The sequence below is a fragment of the Aedes albopictus genome, chromosome 2 (assembly GCF_035046485.1).
Source record: "Aedes albopictus strain Foshan chromosome 2, AalbF5, whole genome shotgun sequence".
NCBI lineage: Eukaryota > Metazoa > Arthropoda > Insecta > Diptera > Culicidae > Aedes > Aedes albopictus.
In genome coordinates, this window is record NC_085137.1 from 293788703 (window position 1) to 293808191 (window position 19489).

Sequence of the window (19489 nt, forward strand, 5' to 3'; positions counted from 1 at the left end):
CAAATCAATTTATTATCAAAAACTTCAACCTTTCTGCAAACAAAACTAATTTGTTATTCTGGCGTAGAAGCGAAAAAGACTATTCGAACGTTATCCTGTTTGACATGCTTATCATCGTCCGTTACGTTTCTAATGTTTGTAAACAAATATCACACAGGCAGATTTAAATAAACTTTCGATTCTTTGTGCTGTTTGCGACGGTGTAATTTTGTAAAAAACAATGTTTTCCTTGGTGGCTGATTACGGGACCAGCGATGATGATAAAGATTCATCATCCGGATCCACGACCGGTGAAGAATCGGACGACGAAAAAACTGGAGCAATCAACACGGCACAGAGGTGAGTACTACTACATTGTGACTCGATGGATTTCTTTCGAACTCATCAAATTAATAAATTAATATCAGCAGTGCCGCTCCGCCAGCCCTTCCCAGTGCGAGCCTGATGCTGGCCAATGAGAAAAAATCCATTCCCGGAGGGGTCTTCAGCAATCCCTTCAAGGAAGCAGAGGACGCCAAGATGGCCAGTTTGGAGAAGCACGTAAAAATGGTAATGTTTTTTACGGGGGTCTGCTACTTTCAGGTTTTAACATATTCGTAACTAGGAGTAGACGGGATATAAAATGAAGATAAACTTAGATATGGTAATTTCAGTCATACAAGATTTTGAGCACTTGGCGTAACGTCCTCATTAGGACAAAGCCTACTTCTCAGCTTAGTATTCTATGAGCACTTCCACAGTTATTAACTGAGGCTTCCTCTGCCAATGACCATTTTGCATGCGTATATCGTGTGGCAGGCACGAAGATACTCTATGCCCAAGGAAGTCAAGGAAATTTCCTTTACGAAAAGATCCTGGACCGACCGGGAATCGAACCCGTCACCCTCAGCATGGTCATGCTGAATACCCGAGCGCTTACCGCCTCGGCTATATGGGCCCTAGCGTGCACATGAGGAAAACGAGTAATAAAGTTCATAGAGGGAATCGCGCCACTTGGGCGGTGGCTTCTATTTTCGTCTGTTTTCCGCTATAACTCAGACAAATTTGAACCAATTGACACAATTTTTGGAATGCAGTGAGATATGTTGATATATACAACGAGCATGCCACGCTACACCTCTTTTTAGGTGGCCTCTTTATGCTGCATCCTCTTTCTCGAGGGTCTTTAGTGACAGCAGCATCATTGCGCATGGAGCGTCATTTTGTCAAAAAGTAAATGTGAACTCGCTGTGTAAAGACGCATTTTAATAAAGTTTAGTTTCGTTCGTTCATTAAATAAACTCGGCATTTCATTTCACTGTAACCTTAAGCCCAATAGGTTATTGGCCCAGTTAGCGCTGGAAGTGCGTGAGTTTTGTGGACATTTGTAGCGCGGAAGCACCGGTAAAATCGTTTTGTTTCGTGTCGAGTGTCGTCGGGAGTGCTTGTGAAAAACAAGATGGCGGACACAAAAGCGACGGTCGAAAAGTTAAACGACGGGAATTACGCGGTGTGGAAGTTTAAAATGCGTTTGCTCCTGACGAAGGAGAAGCTGCTGAAAGTGGTCACCGATCCGAAACCGACAACCGCGGATGCGGCCTGGATCTCGGACGACGAGAAGGCGCAGGCGTTAATTGGTCTGGCATTGGAGGACACGCAGCTGATTCATGTAATGACGAAGGAGACGGCGAAAGAGATGTGGGATGCGCTGAAGGACTACCACGAGCGCTCATCTCTCTCAAGCATCATTCACGTGGTGCGTCAGCTGATTACCATGCGTATGGCAGAGGATGGCAGCATGGCCGAGCATCTGAAGCAGATGACGGCATTGCGGCTTCGCCTGACTGCACTCGGCGAAGAAGTGAAAGACAACTGGTTCGTCGCGTTAATGTTGTCGAGTCTGCCGCGGTCGTACGATGGATTAATTGTTGCACTTGAAAGTCGCCCGGATGCAGATCTTACAGTGGACTTTGTTAAAGGTAAGCTGCTTGATGAGGGTCGACGTCGCGTCGAAAGTGAGTGTCGCGGGGACAATAAAGCGTTGGTCAGTTCCACCAAGTGGAAAAGTGCAGACAAACCGAAAGTTAAATGGGAACGTTTGTGCCATTACTGCAAGAAGACGGGTCATATTCGGCGTGATTGTAAAAAGTTTGCACAGGACATGCGTGAGAAGGAGAAGTCCGATCGCGCGAAGGCAAACGTGGCCGTCAAATCGGAATCCAATTTCGAAGTGTGTCTGGCAGCGGGAAGAACCGACGGATCGAGTTTCTGGTACCTGGATTCGGGGGCAACGGCTCACATGACCAGTGACGTGTCGTTATTGGAAAGTGTGGATAAATCAAAAGCGACGACGGTTTGTCTGGCGGATGGAAAATCCATCAAATCGTCTGGAAGCGGTACGGGTAAGCTCGTCTCGTTCAACGGGGATGGTGCGAAAACGAAAGTGCGGCTCGACAACGTTTTGCACGTGCCGTCCCTTGCTGGCAACTTGCTGTCGGTGAGTAGAATCACGGATTTGGGATTTCGGGTTCTGTTCGAGAAAAAGGAGTGCTATATCCTGAAAGGAGAAGAATCAGTGCTAGTTGGTCAACGAAAAGGAGGATTGTACCACTTGAAGCAGGCTCCGGAAAAGGCATTTCTTGTGAATCCGAAGCATTCCGCCTTGTGTAAGCATCTGTGGCATCGGCGTCTCGGACATCGTGATGTGCAGGCAGTGGACAAAATAGTGCGGGACAATCTTGGACATGGATTGAAAATCGATCCTTGCGAAGTACAATCGGTGTGTGGTCCGTGTTGTGAGGGGAAAATGGTTAGAGAATCGTTCCCAAAAGTATCGGACAGTAAATCTAGCGCGGTGGGAGGTTTAGTGCACACAGACTTGGGTGGTCCGATGGAAGAAGAAACACCCAGTGGTAACCGGTTCTATATAGTGCTCGTGGACGATTATTCGCGGTACAGTGTCGTGTATCTGTTGCGACGAAAATCGGACGCTGAAGAGCGGATCCGGGAATTTTGTAGTCTGGTGAAGAATCAGTTCGGACATTTTCCAAAGAAGATTCGTTCGGACGGCGGTGGCGAATATATGAGTAACTCGTTACGGAAGTATTTCGCGGAGCGCGGTATTGTGCACGAAGTGACGGCGCCATACTCACCGCAACAGAACGGCGTCGCGGAACGGAAGAATCGTTATCTTGTCGAGATGCTTCGGTGTATGCTAGCGGAGTCGAAGTTGCAGAAGCGGTACTGGGGCGAGGCGATTTGCACTGCAAATTACTTGCAGAATCGTCTGCCATCGTCCGTCGTGACCAAGACACCGTACGAGCTGTGGCACGGGAAGAAACCATCGTACGGACATTTGCGAGTCTTCGGTTCGGAAGCGTACGTGCACATTCCGAATGAAAAGCGACGCAAGCTGGACCACAAAGCTGAAAAGTTGGTGTTCGTTGGCTACGCTGACGGTCGGAAGGCGTATCGTTTCTTGAACCCAAGAAAGGATATGATTACGATCAGTAGGGACGCCAAATTTCTGGAGCAATGCGTTACGGCGGAAGCTGTTCAGCGGCAGGATCTGGAAACAGGAGGAGTACTGGAAGTACCGGTGACGTGGCCATCTGAAGATGAGCGGCGGCGCCAGCCGGATCCGGCTGAAGAAGACGAAGAGCTGTTTGAAGAAGCCAGAGGTCACAACGACTCGTTCGAAAGTGTTTCCGACGGGGACGGATCCTTCCATGGGTTCCCACTGGATGAGATAGCGCGTCGCTCGAGTCGGTCCACGAAGGGAGTTCCACCACGACGATTGATCGAAGAGTTGTTTGCTGCGGGATCGCTGGATCCGGACGAAGTTGAGCCGAAGACGTTGAAGGAAGCGGTCACCTGTGAAAAGCAGGATTTGTGGAAAGCAGCGATGGTGGATGAGCTGAAATCTCACCAGCAGAACGGAACGTGGGAGCTCGTCGATCCACCTGAAGGACGAAAGGTAGTTGGTTGTCGCTGGGTGTATAAGCTGAAGCGGAATGCGGCCGGCGAGATCACCAAATACAAGGCACGTCTAGTGGCTCAGGGATACTCTCAGAAGTACGGTGTCGATTACGACGAGGTATTTGCACCGGTGACTAGCCACACTACCCTGCGGGTGCTGTTAGCCGTGGCAAGCAAGCGGAGAATGACGTTGAAGCACTTCGACGTGAAAACGGCATACTTGTACGGCGATTTGGACGAGGAAATCTTCATGAGGCAGCCGCCTGGATTCGCAGTGAAGGGTAGGGAGGGCATGGTGTGTCGGTTGAAGAAGAGCATTTATGGTCTCAAACAGTCTGCGCGGTGCTGGAATCAGCGACTGCATAGTGTGCTTGTGGGAATGGGATTTGAACAGAGTGCTACCGATCCGTGTCTCTACACCAAAGTGGTTAGTGGGAAGCGTGTGTATCTGTTGGTATACGTAGACGATATTATGATTGGCTGTGAAGACGAAGCTCAAATTGACTCGGTGTATGAACAGTTGAAGCGGTACTTTGAAGTGACAAATCTTGGGGAGCCTAGTGACTTTCTTGGGCTGAAGATTGAGCGCAACGACCGAAAGTACAGTGTTTCAGTGGGAGGTTACATCGACCGGGTTGCGGATAGATTCGGTCTCCGCGAAGCGAAGAGAGCAAAGACGCCAATGGAAGAAGGTTTCGCCAGTTCGGAGGATGAAAGTCCAAAACTGTCGGATGACAACGAGTACAGGAGTCTCGTTGGAGCGCTGCTCTACATTTCCGTCTGTGCCAGGCCGGATGTAGCAGCAAGTGTGGCGATACTAGGCCGGAAAGTGAGTTCGCCATCCGAGGCGGATTGGGTGGCGGCAAAACGTGTTGTTCGCTACCTGAAGGCAACGAAGGAGTGGAAACTGTCATACGGCGACGCAGGTGGACAGCTGGTCGGCTATTCGGACGCCGATTGAGCCGGCGACGCGGGTACGAGGAAGTCTACGACCGGATTTGTCTTCAACTACGCCGGAGGAGCAGTATCGTGGGTCAGTCGGAGGCAAAGTTGCGTCACATTGTCTTCGATGGAATCGGAGTACGTGGCGTTGAGCGAAGCTAGTCAGGAGCTAATCTGGCTGCGGAGCTTGTTGGCTGACATGGGAGAGCAGGTCGAAGGTCCAGTTACGGTAATGGAGGACAATCAGAGCTGCATCCAATTTGTCAAGTCGGATCGGAAGAGCCGTCGCTCCAAGCATATCGAAGTGAAGCAGCATTTCGTGAAGCAATTGTGTGAGGACGGAAGTATGAAGCTGCAGTATTGCCCAACGGAGGATATGGTGGCTGATGTACTCACTAAACCGGTGGGTTCGACCAAGCTGCAGAAATTAGCACGCATGATGGGAATGTCATCGTAGGCTGGCAATGTTCGTTGAGGAGGAGTGTTGATATATACAACGAGCATGCCACGCTACACCTCTTTTTAGGTGGCCTCTTTATGCTGCATCCTCTTTCTCGAGGGTCTTTAGTGACAGCAGCATCATTGCGCATGGAGCGTCATTTTGTCAAAAAGTAAATGTGAACTCGCTGTGTAAAGACGCATTTTAATAAAGTTTAGTTTCGTTCGTTCATTAAATAAACTCGGCATTTCATTTCACTGTAACCTTAAGCCCAATAAAAAAGTCAAGGATAGGCTTAACTGAGGCTTCCTCTGCCAATGACCATTTTGCATGCGTATATCGTGTGGCAGGCACGAAGATACTCTATGCCCAAGGAAGTCAAGGAAATTTCCTTTACGAAAAGATCCTGGACCGACCGGGAATCGAACCCGTCACCCTCAGCATGGTCATGCTGAATACCCGAGCGCTTACCGCCTCGGCTATATGGGCCCTAGCGTGCACATGAGGAAAACGAGTAATAAAGTTCATAGAGGGAATCGCGCCACTTGGGCGGTGGCTTCTATTTTCGTCTGTTTTCCGCTATAACTCAGACAAATTTGAACCAATTGACACAATTTTTGGAATGCAGTGAGATAGGTATAGAAGCCACCGCCCAAGTGGCGCGATACCCGAACTATAATTTTTCGTTGATTCGAAGCTTTAAGAATCGCTACGCCGCGAAGAGAACTCCCGAGCAGGGAATGAGAACAAACCTATAACAAATTGATAACTCATTTTTTTACTGATAACAAAATGAAATCAAAACAAGTTTTCGTTCCGAATTGTTTTTATTTAATATCAAATTAAGATATCATTTTGTTATCATCTCAAAAACTCAATGTTAACAAGATTTGATTTCAAAAATCAAAAATAGGTTTAATATGCTTTATTAACATTAATTATATTTACAAAATATTTGTTAAATCTACCTGAGTATTGTACTTCCATATTGACACAAAATTTGCAATTGCTGATTCTGGGTAATGGTCATGCTATTGATTTAAATTGGTTTAATAAGTCTTTTTAGAATAACTGGTAATTATCGGCAGTGTTGTTCTCTTCGTTATGCGGGGTTTTTCATCGGCCAAATTGCCTGAAACTTGGTCGTATAGCTCAGCTTGGTTGGGAAAGATTAGATTTGAAGTCAACGTTGAATTCAATAGGTTTCAAAAAGCCTTCCATAACGAAGAGAATAAAACTGCCCAGAATACAAAAGTTTCCCTATATTAATTATTTCAATCTAAGAAATTTAAACTACAGGGTGATTATTTCTCCAATTCAATATATTTTTTAAACTGCACCATTCGCGCTTTCGTAAGAGAATAATGAGAGTTCCACAGTATAAACTGTTTCAGAAATTATAAATACACTTTGTTCATTAAATAAAATGAACTGTTCTGATAATTTCAACAAACTTCTTTCAGAACACAGCATATCGTGATCCACATTTTTGTATTCCCTTTCAATTGTCATGATTTTTAGAAGAACAGTTGAATTCTCTAACAATTAACTAAAATTTCCATATTCCCATTTGCACAAAGGTGCTTTTTTAAAAGATTTTATCTAACTTTTTATCATATTCGTTTTCTCAACAAGTTGTCAAAGAAATACCTTTAACCTGGGAGAAATCGATAAAGTCATTTGCACAACTTTTTTCTTATTTTTTAAGGTTTTCACCGAAACATAAGAACTACCACACAGTTTCTTAGCTTTCCTGAACACATCTAATTTCAACTAATTTATTTTTTCAGCTCATTTGATCCTACAGATGGCAAAGCTTGTCATACCATAAAAACGAGCGCAGTAAGCAGTAAATAAGACATTCGTTTGCTTAACGTTTGTTGCTATAAAGACTGCCCCAGAAAGTATGGACGCACCTAGTCTTCAGTTGTCTGGGTCTAATTAATGGTTCTTGTTTCGGGCTTAGTTTTGGCTATTTCTGCTCACTATAGGATCGACAATTCAAACGTTCTTTGCCACGATGAGCATTGGAATTCGAAATGGTAACTTTTTTGGTCATAACCCGCTTTGTGTAAGTTAGGAGGTTTTTTGATGTGCTTAAACACCTTCTTTATTTGTTTATCCAAACGAGGGTTAGCAGGATATTTATTTTTTACCCAATTTCTACCTATGCTTAAACGTGTTATCCCCACCGTGGTTGCTGATTACTGCTTGCAAGATTTTCTCACTTACTTCCACCATATTTTGTTCATTTCCTAAGTGACCTTTCAAACTCTGGACATCGTTTGTGCACATTTTTTCGATGATGTTCCGCTGAAAGTTCATGTACTTTGAAACAAACTGTAGGAATAGCAAAAACCGCTATACAAATGTTGAGAAAATAGGTTGACCAACAGGATGTAGCTTTCAAAAAGAACTAGTCATCAATAGTTTTGAAATGCCCATATTTTCTTACTGCGTCCATACTTTCTGGACCGGTCTTTACATGTGTTGTTGAGAAATTTGAAACAACAATTGTTGCATTTAAAAGGCTCGTAATGATGGTTCTTGATCAAATATTCTAGCAAAAATTGTTTTATCCAATCGAGAAATATATTTTCTTATCGAAACTGTAACTTTCATTGTGTTTGGAAATAGAATATTTTATTTGTGAGATTTTTTTTCTTTTCTATTATGCTACATTTTTTGACCACTTTATGCAACTTCAAATTTTAATCATCTAGTTTACAGAGCTCCATTTTTTAACTTTGACAAGAAACATCAACAAAATTGGTATTATTTGCTTCATTAGAATGTATACTATAAGAGCTAGAGAAAACTTTTTTGGATATTGTGCTCAAATTGAAATGGCATCCAATCGTTAGTGTATTTATAATTTATGAAACAGTCTATACTCAAAATTTTCTCATACTTTAGGTCGTTTGGCATAAAGTCATTTGGCATAAAATTCATCAAGCATTATACCCGTTTGGCATATTGTTCATTTGGCATAATTCTAACTTAAAGACAAATGAAGTTGGATATGGCCAACCGAAGTAATCCGCGGTCATTCTACTGTCAAAGGTCACATATTTTACCTTTATAAAGTTTTTTCGCGTGAAAAAGGATTCATTGTAGCTCCGTACCAAAATTATGAATCCCGAGATGTTTGATACAGTTTTGAAAATAACAGATATTTATCAAACATGAAAATGATGAATGCCATTTCATTTATTGTTATGCCAAACGGCCATTTTGCCAAACGAATTTTCTGCCAGATTATGAAATTTGATCATTATGCCAAAAGACTATGCCAAACTCGATAGAATTATTGTATGTAGTAAAATATTTTTCCAATCGGATGCCTTATTTTTTCAATGTCATCATTTTTCCCCGGGTAACGAGGGAAAGAGCTGAGAAGCCGCATGCGACTCAATTCATTGCTCGATGTCATTCAATTTAAGTCCCGATGCCTGTGGCTCTGGGATGTCGTGAACATCTTCCACATTTGTTTTACTGCAGTGCATATAATCAGAAGAAGGAAAAGCTGAAATATAATTATAAAAAAATATTACGTGCAGTTGTCCTTTGACTTCAATGTTACTTTTCTTTGTCACTTCAATGTACATCATCCATAATCTTTTAATTGAATTATGCTGGATATCTATGAGGATATCATATCCGATTTCCTTACAATTTTCCTTCGTGTAGGCCAAGTTAGAAATGACTGTTGATGAAATGTTAATGTTACAATCAGTGCGCAAAATTTTCGAGCAGACGCGCTGAAGTTCACTGGGCGGCAATTTTCATTCACTTGCCTGCGTATTCATATTCAGCTGCTCGATACTCGTTCGTCAACTGAATGAAAGTCAATGAATATTTGTAAACAAGTTACAAAGTGTTAAACTGCTGATAAAATATTAATGTTTCGATTACATTTGATGGTGCTTCACACAGATCTTGTCCCATTTGATTCTCATGGAATGTTTTTGGTGGGAATCGTAGCCATAAACGTAGGTATTTTTGAAGATGTTTCTCGATTGGCATCATATTCGATGACCACGAAATGACTGACTGTGTGAAGAGGAATAGCGAAAATGATAATGTTTGTTTTGAATATTAAATAAAGAAATAATCAAATTCGTGCTGTTTTCAGTCAATGACTTTGAACATTTTGCACCCTGGTTACAATCGATAATACTACGACATTAATAGGGGTCATATTCTAATGATATCGTATCAAACAAAACAAGTTTTCAATCACGAGATTCTTCTGTAATTAAAATAAAATCTCATTTAAATTTTTACTTATTCATGTAAATTAATGCCTAATAAAATATCAAAATGAATACTAAATTTGTTATTAATTTTTAGTTATTACCCTATAGATTTGATAACTCCCTGAGAACTGCGTTTGATATCAAATCGTAAATTGTGCATAACAAAATGAGATATCAATTTGTTATCAATGAGAACTCATTCTGTTTTCAATTAGATATTTCAGTACATTATTTTGTTATCATTTTTGTTATGTTAACACTTAAGTCATACAAAATGAAAACTCACTTTTCAAAATTCGTGATATCTAAATAACTCAATTTGTTTTCAATTAGTTCTCATTCCCTGCTCGGGCTGAGAGGCTTCGAGAGGGGACCGAAAATGATCGATGGAAGTGTTCGTATGCTTCGAATGAGTGGGATTTATTTATTTATTCTTTACACATCATCTGACTAGTTGGCCATTTAATAAGATTACCTGTCTCCAAAAGACGTAAAAACCACGCATCTTTTCGACAATCATTACAAAATATGACTTAAGATAATTTACAAACAGTTTTAGGTAAGGCTATTTAGACATCTCACACAACAGGTCACAGTTACTGTTTGGTAGTTCACTGCATCCGACATCATGTAAATAATGAATCATTCTCTGGAATGCTGCTGCAGACAGGTTGAAGTCGAAAAAATCAAATACTTCGTTGAATGCAGCTGTTACGGCACTGATCGAAGGGACGAATGACCACTAGGTTAAAGTCCCTCTTCAAAACCAAATACACACACGGCACTGATCGGGCTGTGTTGGCCTTCGTCAAAAAATTACGTGGTCGTAGAGTTCGTTCGGGTACGTAGGTATTCGCGATGAAATCTCGGATGAGTCGATTTCTCGCAGTATAATTTTCGCTGCAAATCCGGCTTGTTGTGTAAATCTTCGGCTGGCTAGGGTATCCAGGTCAAGAAGGCGGTAGCGCTGCTCATACGGTGACAGTACGGTGAAAGAGCCCGCCTTACAAATTTCCTTTGAACTGCTTCTATTCTGTGTATTCAAGTCGTCTGATATGGGCACCTAACGACAATATTAGACTCAAGCAATGATCTAACAAAGGCGCAGTACAGTGAACGAAGGCACATCGGATCCTTGAACTCGTCACAGATTTTGAATATGAATCCCAGTTGTCGAAGTGCTTTCGAAATCACATATCACTTGTTCAAAATGGATCCGAAAGGTTAAGCCCGTGTCCAATATAACTTCCAAGTCGCGGACGTGGTCAAAACGCTCTAATTTCAAGTTGTCAATGGTGTATTCGTAGATTTAGTTTTCGGTAAAAATATATCCACATTACATTTGTGAATGCTCAAAGTGAGCATGTTGATAGAGCTCCAGTTGGCAAAGGTGTTAACTAATTGTTGTATTCTCTCACAGTCATCTACACTTCTGATAGTCATATAGATTTTTAGATCGTCAACGAAGAAAAGCTTGCATCCAGGAGTTAACAGATGGGTCAGATCATTGATGAAGAGGGAAAACAGCAGCGGACCGAGGTTGCTTCCTTGTGGTACGCCAGATAGATTCGTGAATGTTGTAGAGGTTTCTGAGCCAATCACCACACTACGTTTCCGATCCGATAAATACGATCTCAACCATGATATCGAGTTAAGAGAAATGCCTAGCAGCTCCAGTCGCTTTAGCAGGATGTTATGGTCCACCCGATCGAACGCAGACTTGAAGTCAGTGTATATCGTATCAGTTTGATGTCCATCTTCCATAGTCCGTATACAGTGTGATGCAAAATTTACAAGATTCGTCGCTACAGATCTCTTAGGGTAGAATCCATGCTGACAAGTACAAATGTAATGTTTACAGGCAGCAAACAGCATATCATTAACGACTATTTCGAATACTTCTGAGCTGGCACATAATGAGGTGACTCCGCGGTAGTTCTCTACGCACCTTTTATCCCCTTTCTTGTACACAGGAAACATTGTGGAGAGCTTCCAGTTAATGAGTTCAACATGGTGACGATTGTAGCAGCGATCAGATGTGAAGTTTATTCAATCAGCTTTCGTTGTTTCTGTAATGTAATAGTGGAAACATCGTGGGTATTACGATACATTGCCTAATTTTATGCTGTTTGAACCAAACTTTGGAAAACCGTGTAGTTGTTTTTTTCCATTCCTTGCAACCCAAACAACACAGTTACTCAAAGTTTTGCTCAAACAGCATCAAATTAGACTAAGAATTATTTTACCCACGTTTTTCCACTATTACCTACATCGCAGAAACGGAAAATCGATTTTCTCACCATGCAGAAATTCAGCTCATTATTTCAATTCTAGTACTTCACCGATTGTGTCCTATGGACGCAATCAGCGAAGTACTAGATTGAAAGTAGTGAGCTGAATTTTTGTATGATGAGATGATCAATTCTCCATTTCTGCGATAAAATGGTGCCAAACAGCGTGGGTATTGAGATTTCTTGATTAAATAATTTGATGCTGTTTGAGCAAACGTTTCGGTAACGTTGTCGTATTTTTTATTTTTTGCAACTCCAACAACACAGTTATCCAAACTTTTGCTCAAACAGCATCAAATTAGGCAAGAAATCATTATGTCCACGCTGTTTGTCCATTTCATTGCAAAAACGAAGAAATGATCATCTCATCATACAAAAATTCAGCTCACTACTTTAAATCTAGTAATTCATTGATTGCATCCTATTGAAGTACCACCGACGAACCGACGTGACAGCTAGAACAAATAAATTCAAATTTGTTGTCCCCGACGCCATGATGAAAAATAGCTGAACACTACCGCCTCCTCTATAACGGTTCACGTTGTTTTGATAGCTTGACTCCAAACCCCTGTGTATTCATATAGGAAGAGGTTCGCGTCTGCGCTGATTTGACAGAAGCGTTCGCTCGCTTCGCTGGTCGACCGTTAAATTTAGGGGGGACAGTTTTGAAACACCACTGTCACGTCGGTTCGTCGGTGGAAGTACTTCCGATGAGTTATGATGCAAATAAAAAAAAACAGTAGAGAAATAAGCAATACAGTAGAGGAAGCAATACTTCATTCATCTTCAAAAAAATAGTCTTTGGAAAATCACAGAAAAAAATTATTTATGGCCAGGAATTTGGTCTATTTACGCCTATGTGTATCGTTCAGTTTATACTAACATATCGAACCCATCAACACATGGGCCGGGACCTACGGCTTTACTCCGCAAGAAGGCGAGATCAGATATTTTTGTCTCAGAAATACTGACGGCGTCGACTAGGATTGAACATTGAACCTCGACCGACTGGGGACAACCACGCTTACCTCTACACCAGGACAAAGGACTATCCAAAGCGAACTTACTCATTTGACCCCGTCTACCTCTACACATCTCTCATTTTTCCGGAATCCATAACCCGGTCGAAAAGTTTATCACAAAATATAGCGCTCTTGAACGATTCTAGGTCGATCCGGAACACGAAATCAGTGAACAAAAGCGTAAAATCTGCTGGAGCTACCGGAAGGGGCGCTGTCGGTTCGGAAGCAAGTGCAACTTTGCCCACGACTCCGATCTTATACTGAAAAAGGAGTTGCACGGAACCGAAGAACCATCAAGTGCTGCAGACCCAGAAGAACATAATGAAACGACGCCGATGGTTCGCAAACAGGCCACCAAGAAGAAACGACCGGGTCTAAGCCGTGAATTGGTACCGCCGAAGAAGGTTTTGAAAATGTACCAACGAGACAAGTACCACAGCGGAAAACCCTAACTGTGTGTCTACTGAAGGTAAGTCACTGCGAAACAGTATCCGAAATGCTGTAGTAGCAGACGAACGGTGGATGCACCTATCAATCATGACAGTTTTTCAAACTTATCTCCCAGTATTAGCTTGTAATAAGTACGGAGTTTATTACAACATGCAACATACACGTGTTTTCTTGTGATCCACACTGCTAACGATTTCGCGATACTGCAACTAACTAAATTTGAATACATCATAGTACAAATGTATGTTTGAAAAACATAAATGGATGTTTTCATAAACTTTTATCACAACTCCTTCACGAAGTACAATACAATATATATATTTAGTTTCCTTACATCCTATATTTAGTTTCCTTCAAAACTACATACTCTTTACAAAAGTGTGGATAAAATTTAAATAATCATCCCTGCTTAAGAAACAACGTATAAAACTGACTAAATTTTATAAATACAATAAAATAAAATATGGTTTCTAATAGTGATTTTAGTGAATAGTGAAGTTTCAGCTTCCTACTATCAAAAACTATTTGAATATCGAGAATCGCACGCATATGAATGCGGATCAAATCTTATATTTTTACGTTTTTCGTTGAGAAAATGTGAATTACTTAAAAGGTGACCTATCTTGCCCGCACTTTTTTCACGACGCAAAATCGATCACTTTTTAAAACTGCTTGTTTAACATCATATTTTGTATTTCATGATCTTTTTATCGATTTTTAGCATAGCTAACTAGTGTAATAAAGAGTAGCGGACGAATACAAACCAATACGCTTTGTATTTACAAATCATGGTGATCCATCCTTAGGTGACCCATCTTGCCCCGCCCCACCCTATTCCGACTCTGTTTCAAAAGTGCGATTCAATACAAACACCCTCAATCGAATGTACCTATGGTCAGGTCTGAAATACACAAGGTCAAATATTTGACATGGAAAGAGCTTAAGAAATGACATCAGCTTGACACTAATGAAAATTCGATCGAATCAAACAAGTTGTTTGAGCATTGTTTTCTTTTTGGACAAATATTTGACCCGCTGTTCTAACACGGCTTATGTTTAAGTAACTTTTGTCGAATGTTACTGTTATGCAATTGTGGGCAGAATAGATATTTCCTCGAAATGAACAAAATAGCAGTGGAAATGATTTCTCTGTTTCTATTGAACGAATTATACCACACCACGATCGGAAATTTCCACCATTTGTCGATCGCCGCATTTCAAATAGCTACACTTCCAGATAGTCAACAGCCTTTCCTGACCCGCACTGCTTCCCTCGATTTTACTCATTAGGACTCGCGTCGTCGGAGCTGTTTCCCAGAACCGACCCAATGCCGGATACTCGCTGAGTTCCCTTTGATTGGCTGCTGCTTTCCTTGTTCCACCTGCAAACGAGTCAAAAGCAGTTATCTTGAGATTCACCACGACGACCGATATTTGGTTTTCCGATGCCAACTTCCTCAGCAAACCAATCAGTCGAGTCAACATGCCGAATGGATAACATCTGCTCTTCGTGTTCTGGTACTGGTACCAGAGTGGAGGCAACGAATCGATTATCAGCACTTTGAAATTCTGCAAACCGTCAACTCGAACGAGTAGATCTTCCACGATTTGTATCAAGCTTTCTGGCGAGAATATCCGTTCTACTTTAATCCTCGCCATAGTCTCCTGAATCTCCTGCCCTGAGCATTTCCTTAAATCTAAGATCCTGTGAACTCTGCTGGCGGTAAAGTCGCATTTCGTATCGGCGTAAAATACATCGAATTTGAGATTCCGAGCAATATTTGCAGCCATTGTCGTACAAATTTGTGTCTTTCCAGAACTGGAATCTCCGAAAATTTCCATCACATGGCCAGGCAATAGTCCACCCTCAAGGAGTAAATCGAACCCCCTGATGCCCGTTTTAAGCGGTTCGGCCAATTCCTCCAAATATTGGAAATATTCCACCACCTGAATAGTGGTCCCGGAGAATCGTGAAATTAGATCCCTTTTAACGACACCGACATCTTCGTACGATAGATTTGTTATGCGCATCAGTCGATCGTCTTCCGTTCTGGCCAACTCATGCACAGTTTGAATACGATTTTTCAGCAACAATTTTATCACATATTCGTTCAGTGCTGGATGTATGTCAGAGCACAAGGCTACGGAAGTCATTTTCCTGCAAATACGAATTAATAATATTTAATTTGAGCACTAAAAAATGCTGAAATGTATGAAAAACTTACATCAATAAAAATACCGGTAGAAAATTTACGTATTGTTTGACAACAAACACCTGTTGATGGAAGGATACGTTCACACATTTTTTTTGAACTGTCAGTGTCACAACCAGTGCCAAGTTTGGTAGGTCTGTTCCAAAAATAAGAGGTTTGCCAAACCTCTCAACTATAGATAGTAGAGTAAACATAGATCCGTGTTGATGAATCCGTTGTATCCAAACGAACTGTCAAAATCTGTATCCAAACGAGCATGACGTCACGATTTGGACAACATCAATGGAGCGCATGACGTCATATTCAACCGTCACACTCTTGAAAATTACTACTTACACGCTTGAAACATTTTAGTCAGCGGTGTCCGCGGATCTATGTTTACTCTACTATCTATACTCTCAACCGACTCATAGTCGAAACATCTCGCGTTACATTTGAAAAGGGCCTATCTCTAGAACGTAAACATTGAGAAAAATCGATGCAAAACATTTTCCAGCCCATTTCCTTTTCGTATACGTATATTTATATATGTTTCGTGGGGGAAAGTCAAAACAGTTTCATTCTCCTCCTCACCCCTTCACCCACCGTGTGATGGTGCCAACCGATTGTGATTCCCAAGAAACGTCAAAATTCGTATTGATTATTATGAGCCTTTGCATGAATCTGGCCTACTGCTCACTCTCACTGAAAATATGAAAACGGCGCGCACAGTAAAAGTCAAATTTGACTTTTACTGTGCGCGCTGTTTACGAATTTTCTGTGGGGTTAGCAGTACAGGGCAAATTCGTACAGAGGCTCATTTCTGCCCGCCGCTGCCATTACTGCTCCCGGATAGGTGGATTAGGCCGTATGAATAAAGTTGAGTAAATACTCTTTACTAAATCTATGTGAAGCCGTATAGCAAATCTCTGTGAAACTTCACAGAGATCCGAGTAAAAAGTATTTATATTCAGCTTTATTCATAGGCAAATCTGACGGAAACTAATGATCCCTCCGCATCTGGTGGCAGGAATGAGAACCCTACGAGAAACAAGACGAGAAACGTGACTCCGCCAAAAATTACCTTGGCGCAGCATAGGTAAAGTGCATTTTTTCCACATTTTCGTATCGAATTCCGCATCGTAGAGAAACAAAGGAGTATGTCTCGAGAAGCTGCAATTTCGTCGGACGCCTAACTGTTTATTTGAATCACCAAATTTAAATTACTATGATAGATTTTCGAACATTGTTCCCCTAATTAATTTTCGCAACGCAATGAACATTGCGTTCTTCAACTTCCCCTCTATTTTGTACCACTAACACTAGTATATAAGTTCCGCAATTGAAAATGTATCTACTAACCATCAGTATGAATACAGCAGTCAAACCGATCACACCGTTTTTTCTAAACTCGTCCGAAATCCGAAAAGAGGACCAGCCCGCCGCGTGAATCTACCTCCGAAGTAAGTCCGGTCACGTGTCCGGTCCGCCAGTCCGCCGTCGTAGTTCTGTGAACTTCTGGTGCACCGTCGTTAATAAAGTTCGCGAGTTTGGTGCGAACAGTAAATGGTGCCGAAACCCGGGAGGAATTCCCATTCGTCGAAGAAGCTAAAGATCGAATCACCGAAGAAGGAGGAACCTACTACCGTGGGTGGAGGAGCACATCTCATCATTGTCGCTGTCGCTGGCCGCTAACCTGCGGTGAATTCTCCGTCGTTCGTGCCCTGCCGTCACCGGTCGAAGGAAGGACTCCAGAAGGTTCGATAGCTCCTACAGTAAGTGCTCCAGAAGTTGAGGTTAGGACAACCACGTGCAACCGTAAGTGAACCCATCGCAGCAGGTAGGTGTCTCTATAACAATGAGTACGTCGAAAAAATCGTCCCTGCGTAAAAACACGCTTCATCTGAAAGCTTTACACCGAAAGCGTGAAAACATCCTCGGTTCGGCTCTGTTAATCCAGCGTTTCGATGAACAATACGATATTAGCCAAGCCAATCAGGTCGCGATCAGAATCGAGCGTTTAGATGGGCTGTGGGATAAATTTGAGGATACCGAGGATAAAATTGAAGCCATAGAAGATCAGGAAGAGGGTTTCTCGGAAGCTAGGCAGGAGTTTCAAAACCTTTACTTTGATCTCAAGGCGTCGTTGGTTAGCAAACTGCGCGGCGCAGCAACTGCCAGCTCACCTTCCCCTGGTCCAAGTTCCTCACACCAACATGTGCCTCCTGTTAGCCAAGCCATGTCGGTAAAGCTTCCCGAAATCAAAATACCCGATTTCGGAGGCAAATTGGATGAATGGATCGAATTCCGCGATCTTTTCAAATCGTTAGTGCACGCCAATCCCCAAATTTCCGCGGTTCAGAAGCTGCATTACCTTCGCAGCGCCATGAAGGGCGAAGCGTCGCGGTTGATCTCGTCATTTGCTATCACTTCCGATAATTACCTCCTCGCGTGGAATACGATCTGCGATCGGTATGAAAATAAGAACTTTCTCGTCAAGCAACACATGTCCGCGATTTTGAAGATTCCCTATGTCAAAAGGGAATCATCCTCTGCCCTGGCAGAGCTGGCCGACGAATTCAATCGGCATGTAGGCATTCTTGATAAGCTTGAAGCCAGTGCTGATCACTGGAACTCGTTCTTAGTAGAGCGCCTTAGCAGCCTCTTGGACGAGAAATCGTCGATGGACTGGGAAGCCCAGTGTGACGATAATGCTGCTCCGCAGTACAAAGATTTGTTGAGCTTTATTCTGAAACGGTCACGCACACTACAGATGTGCAAACCATCCCAGAGTGCTCACCCCGCGAACGTTCAGAAACCCACTCGATCAAAACTATCATCCCATGTCGCGTCCGAAAACGTTATCAAATGCCCCTGCTGCAAACAGGCTCATGCTATCTCTCAGTGTGAGTCTTTCCTGAAGCTAACGCCCAACAATCGATTGGATTTCGTCAAAAGGAATCAGCTTTGCATCAACTGCCTTCGAGGCGGACACTTAGCCAAAGACTGCCGTAGCAGCCTATGCAGAACGTGTGCAAAGAGACACCATAGTTTGCTTCATCTTCCCCCGATTGCATCGGGGTCTGCTACAGTCGCGGTGGACCAAAGCTCAACGACCACGAGCTGCACAGCGGTTTGTTCAGGCGAAACAATCGTCACTCAGACAAAACCCTCGTTCTCGGTATCGGTAGCACCATCGGTGGTGCTTTCGCGTACTTCACCACAGGCAAATCCGTCGTCGGTAAGTGCATCGTCGCCGCAATCACTCGCCGTTAATAGCCCCTCTCTCTCGTCGCCGGTATACTCAAATCGTCGGTCCGAAGCAAATGAACCACTTTCCCGTTGCCCCTCTGATAACATGACATCGTCTACTCCAACAATGAAACCTCGAGATGCTACAGTGTTCCTATCTACAGCATTGGTACGAGTACAGGACGCTGATGGCATTGGTCATTTTGCGAGAGCATTACTCGATAGCGGATCTCAATCCAACTTCGTGTCGGAGTCTCTTTGTCAAAGACTAGGACTCAAACGTAATCGTATAAATCTACCTGTGAGCGGCATTGGTCAAGCAACGGTTAGTGTTCGCTACAGTGTGCAAATCTCTCTTGCGTCACGTTTCGGAAAATTTGTGCGAGACATTGACTGTCTTGTGCTACCCAAATTGACTGTCAATCTACCTAGCTGCCATGTAGACATCTCGAAATGGAATATCCCTCGCAACTTACTACTTGCAGACCCAAAATTCAATATCAGTCACGGTGTCGACATGATTGTTGGAGCCGAACTATTTTTCTCGTTGCTTGAATCTCATCAAATAGTTTTGGACGACAATTACCCAGTCTTGCAAAAAACGTTGCTCGGTTACGTGGTTTGTGGAAAATACTCAACCAACGTCCCTGAAACAGTAACCTGCCATGTTGTTACTGAACAGGAT

At 42.6% G+C, this 19489-nt stretch overlaps 2 protein-coding genes across 5 annotated transcripts; one reads left to right on the forward strand and one right to left on the reverse strand.

The window, feature by feature from the left end:
* The first annotated feature begins 116 nt into the window (after nucleotides 1–116).
* Nucleotides 117–13621, forward strand: LOC109414248 (uncharacterized). Of its 4 annotated transcripts, none has more exons than XM_019688059.3 (4): nucleotides 117–339; nucleotides 408–549; nucleotides 13057–13379; nucleotides 13455–13621. In XM_019688059.3, exons 1-3 carry the CDS (start codon nucleotides 221–223, stop codon nucleotides 13360–13362), a joined length of 567 nt encoding a protein of 188 aa, XP_019543604.2. In that variant the 5' UTR covers nucleotides 117–220; the 3' UTR covers nucleotides 13363–13379; nucleotides 13455–13621. The 4 variants fall into 4 exon arrangements, with proteins under 4 accessions (XP_019543604.2, XP_019543605.2, XP_019543603.2 ...); XM_019688060.3 differs by having other exon boundaries at nucleotides 13476–13621; XM_019688058.3 differs by having other exon boundaries at nucleotides 13057–13621.
* Nucleotides 13622–14499: 878 nt separating this feature from the next.
* On the reverse strand, nucleotides 14500–15663 carry LOC109414249 (DNA repair protein RAD51 homolog 4). The gene is made up of 2 exons (XM_019688063.3): nucleotides 15586–15663; nucleotides 14500–15518 (listed from the first exon to the last, which is right to left on the reverse strand). Coding segments are annotated over exons 1-2 (993 nt in total). The 5' UTR covers nucleotides 15588–15663; the 3' UTR covers nucleotides 14500–14527.
* Nucleotides 15664–19489: the final 3826 nt, after the last annotated feature.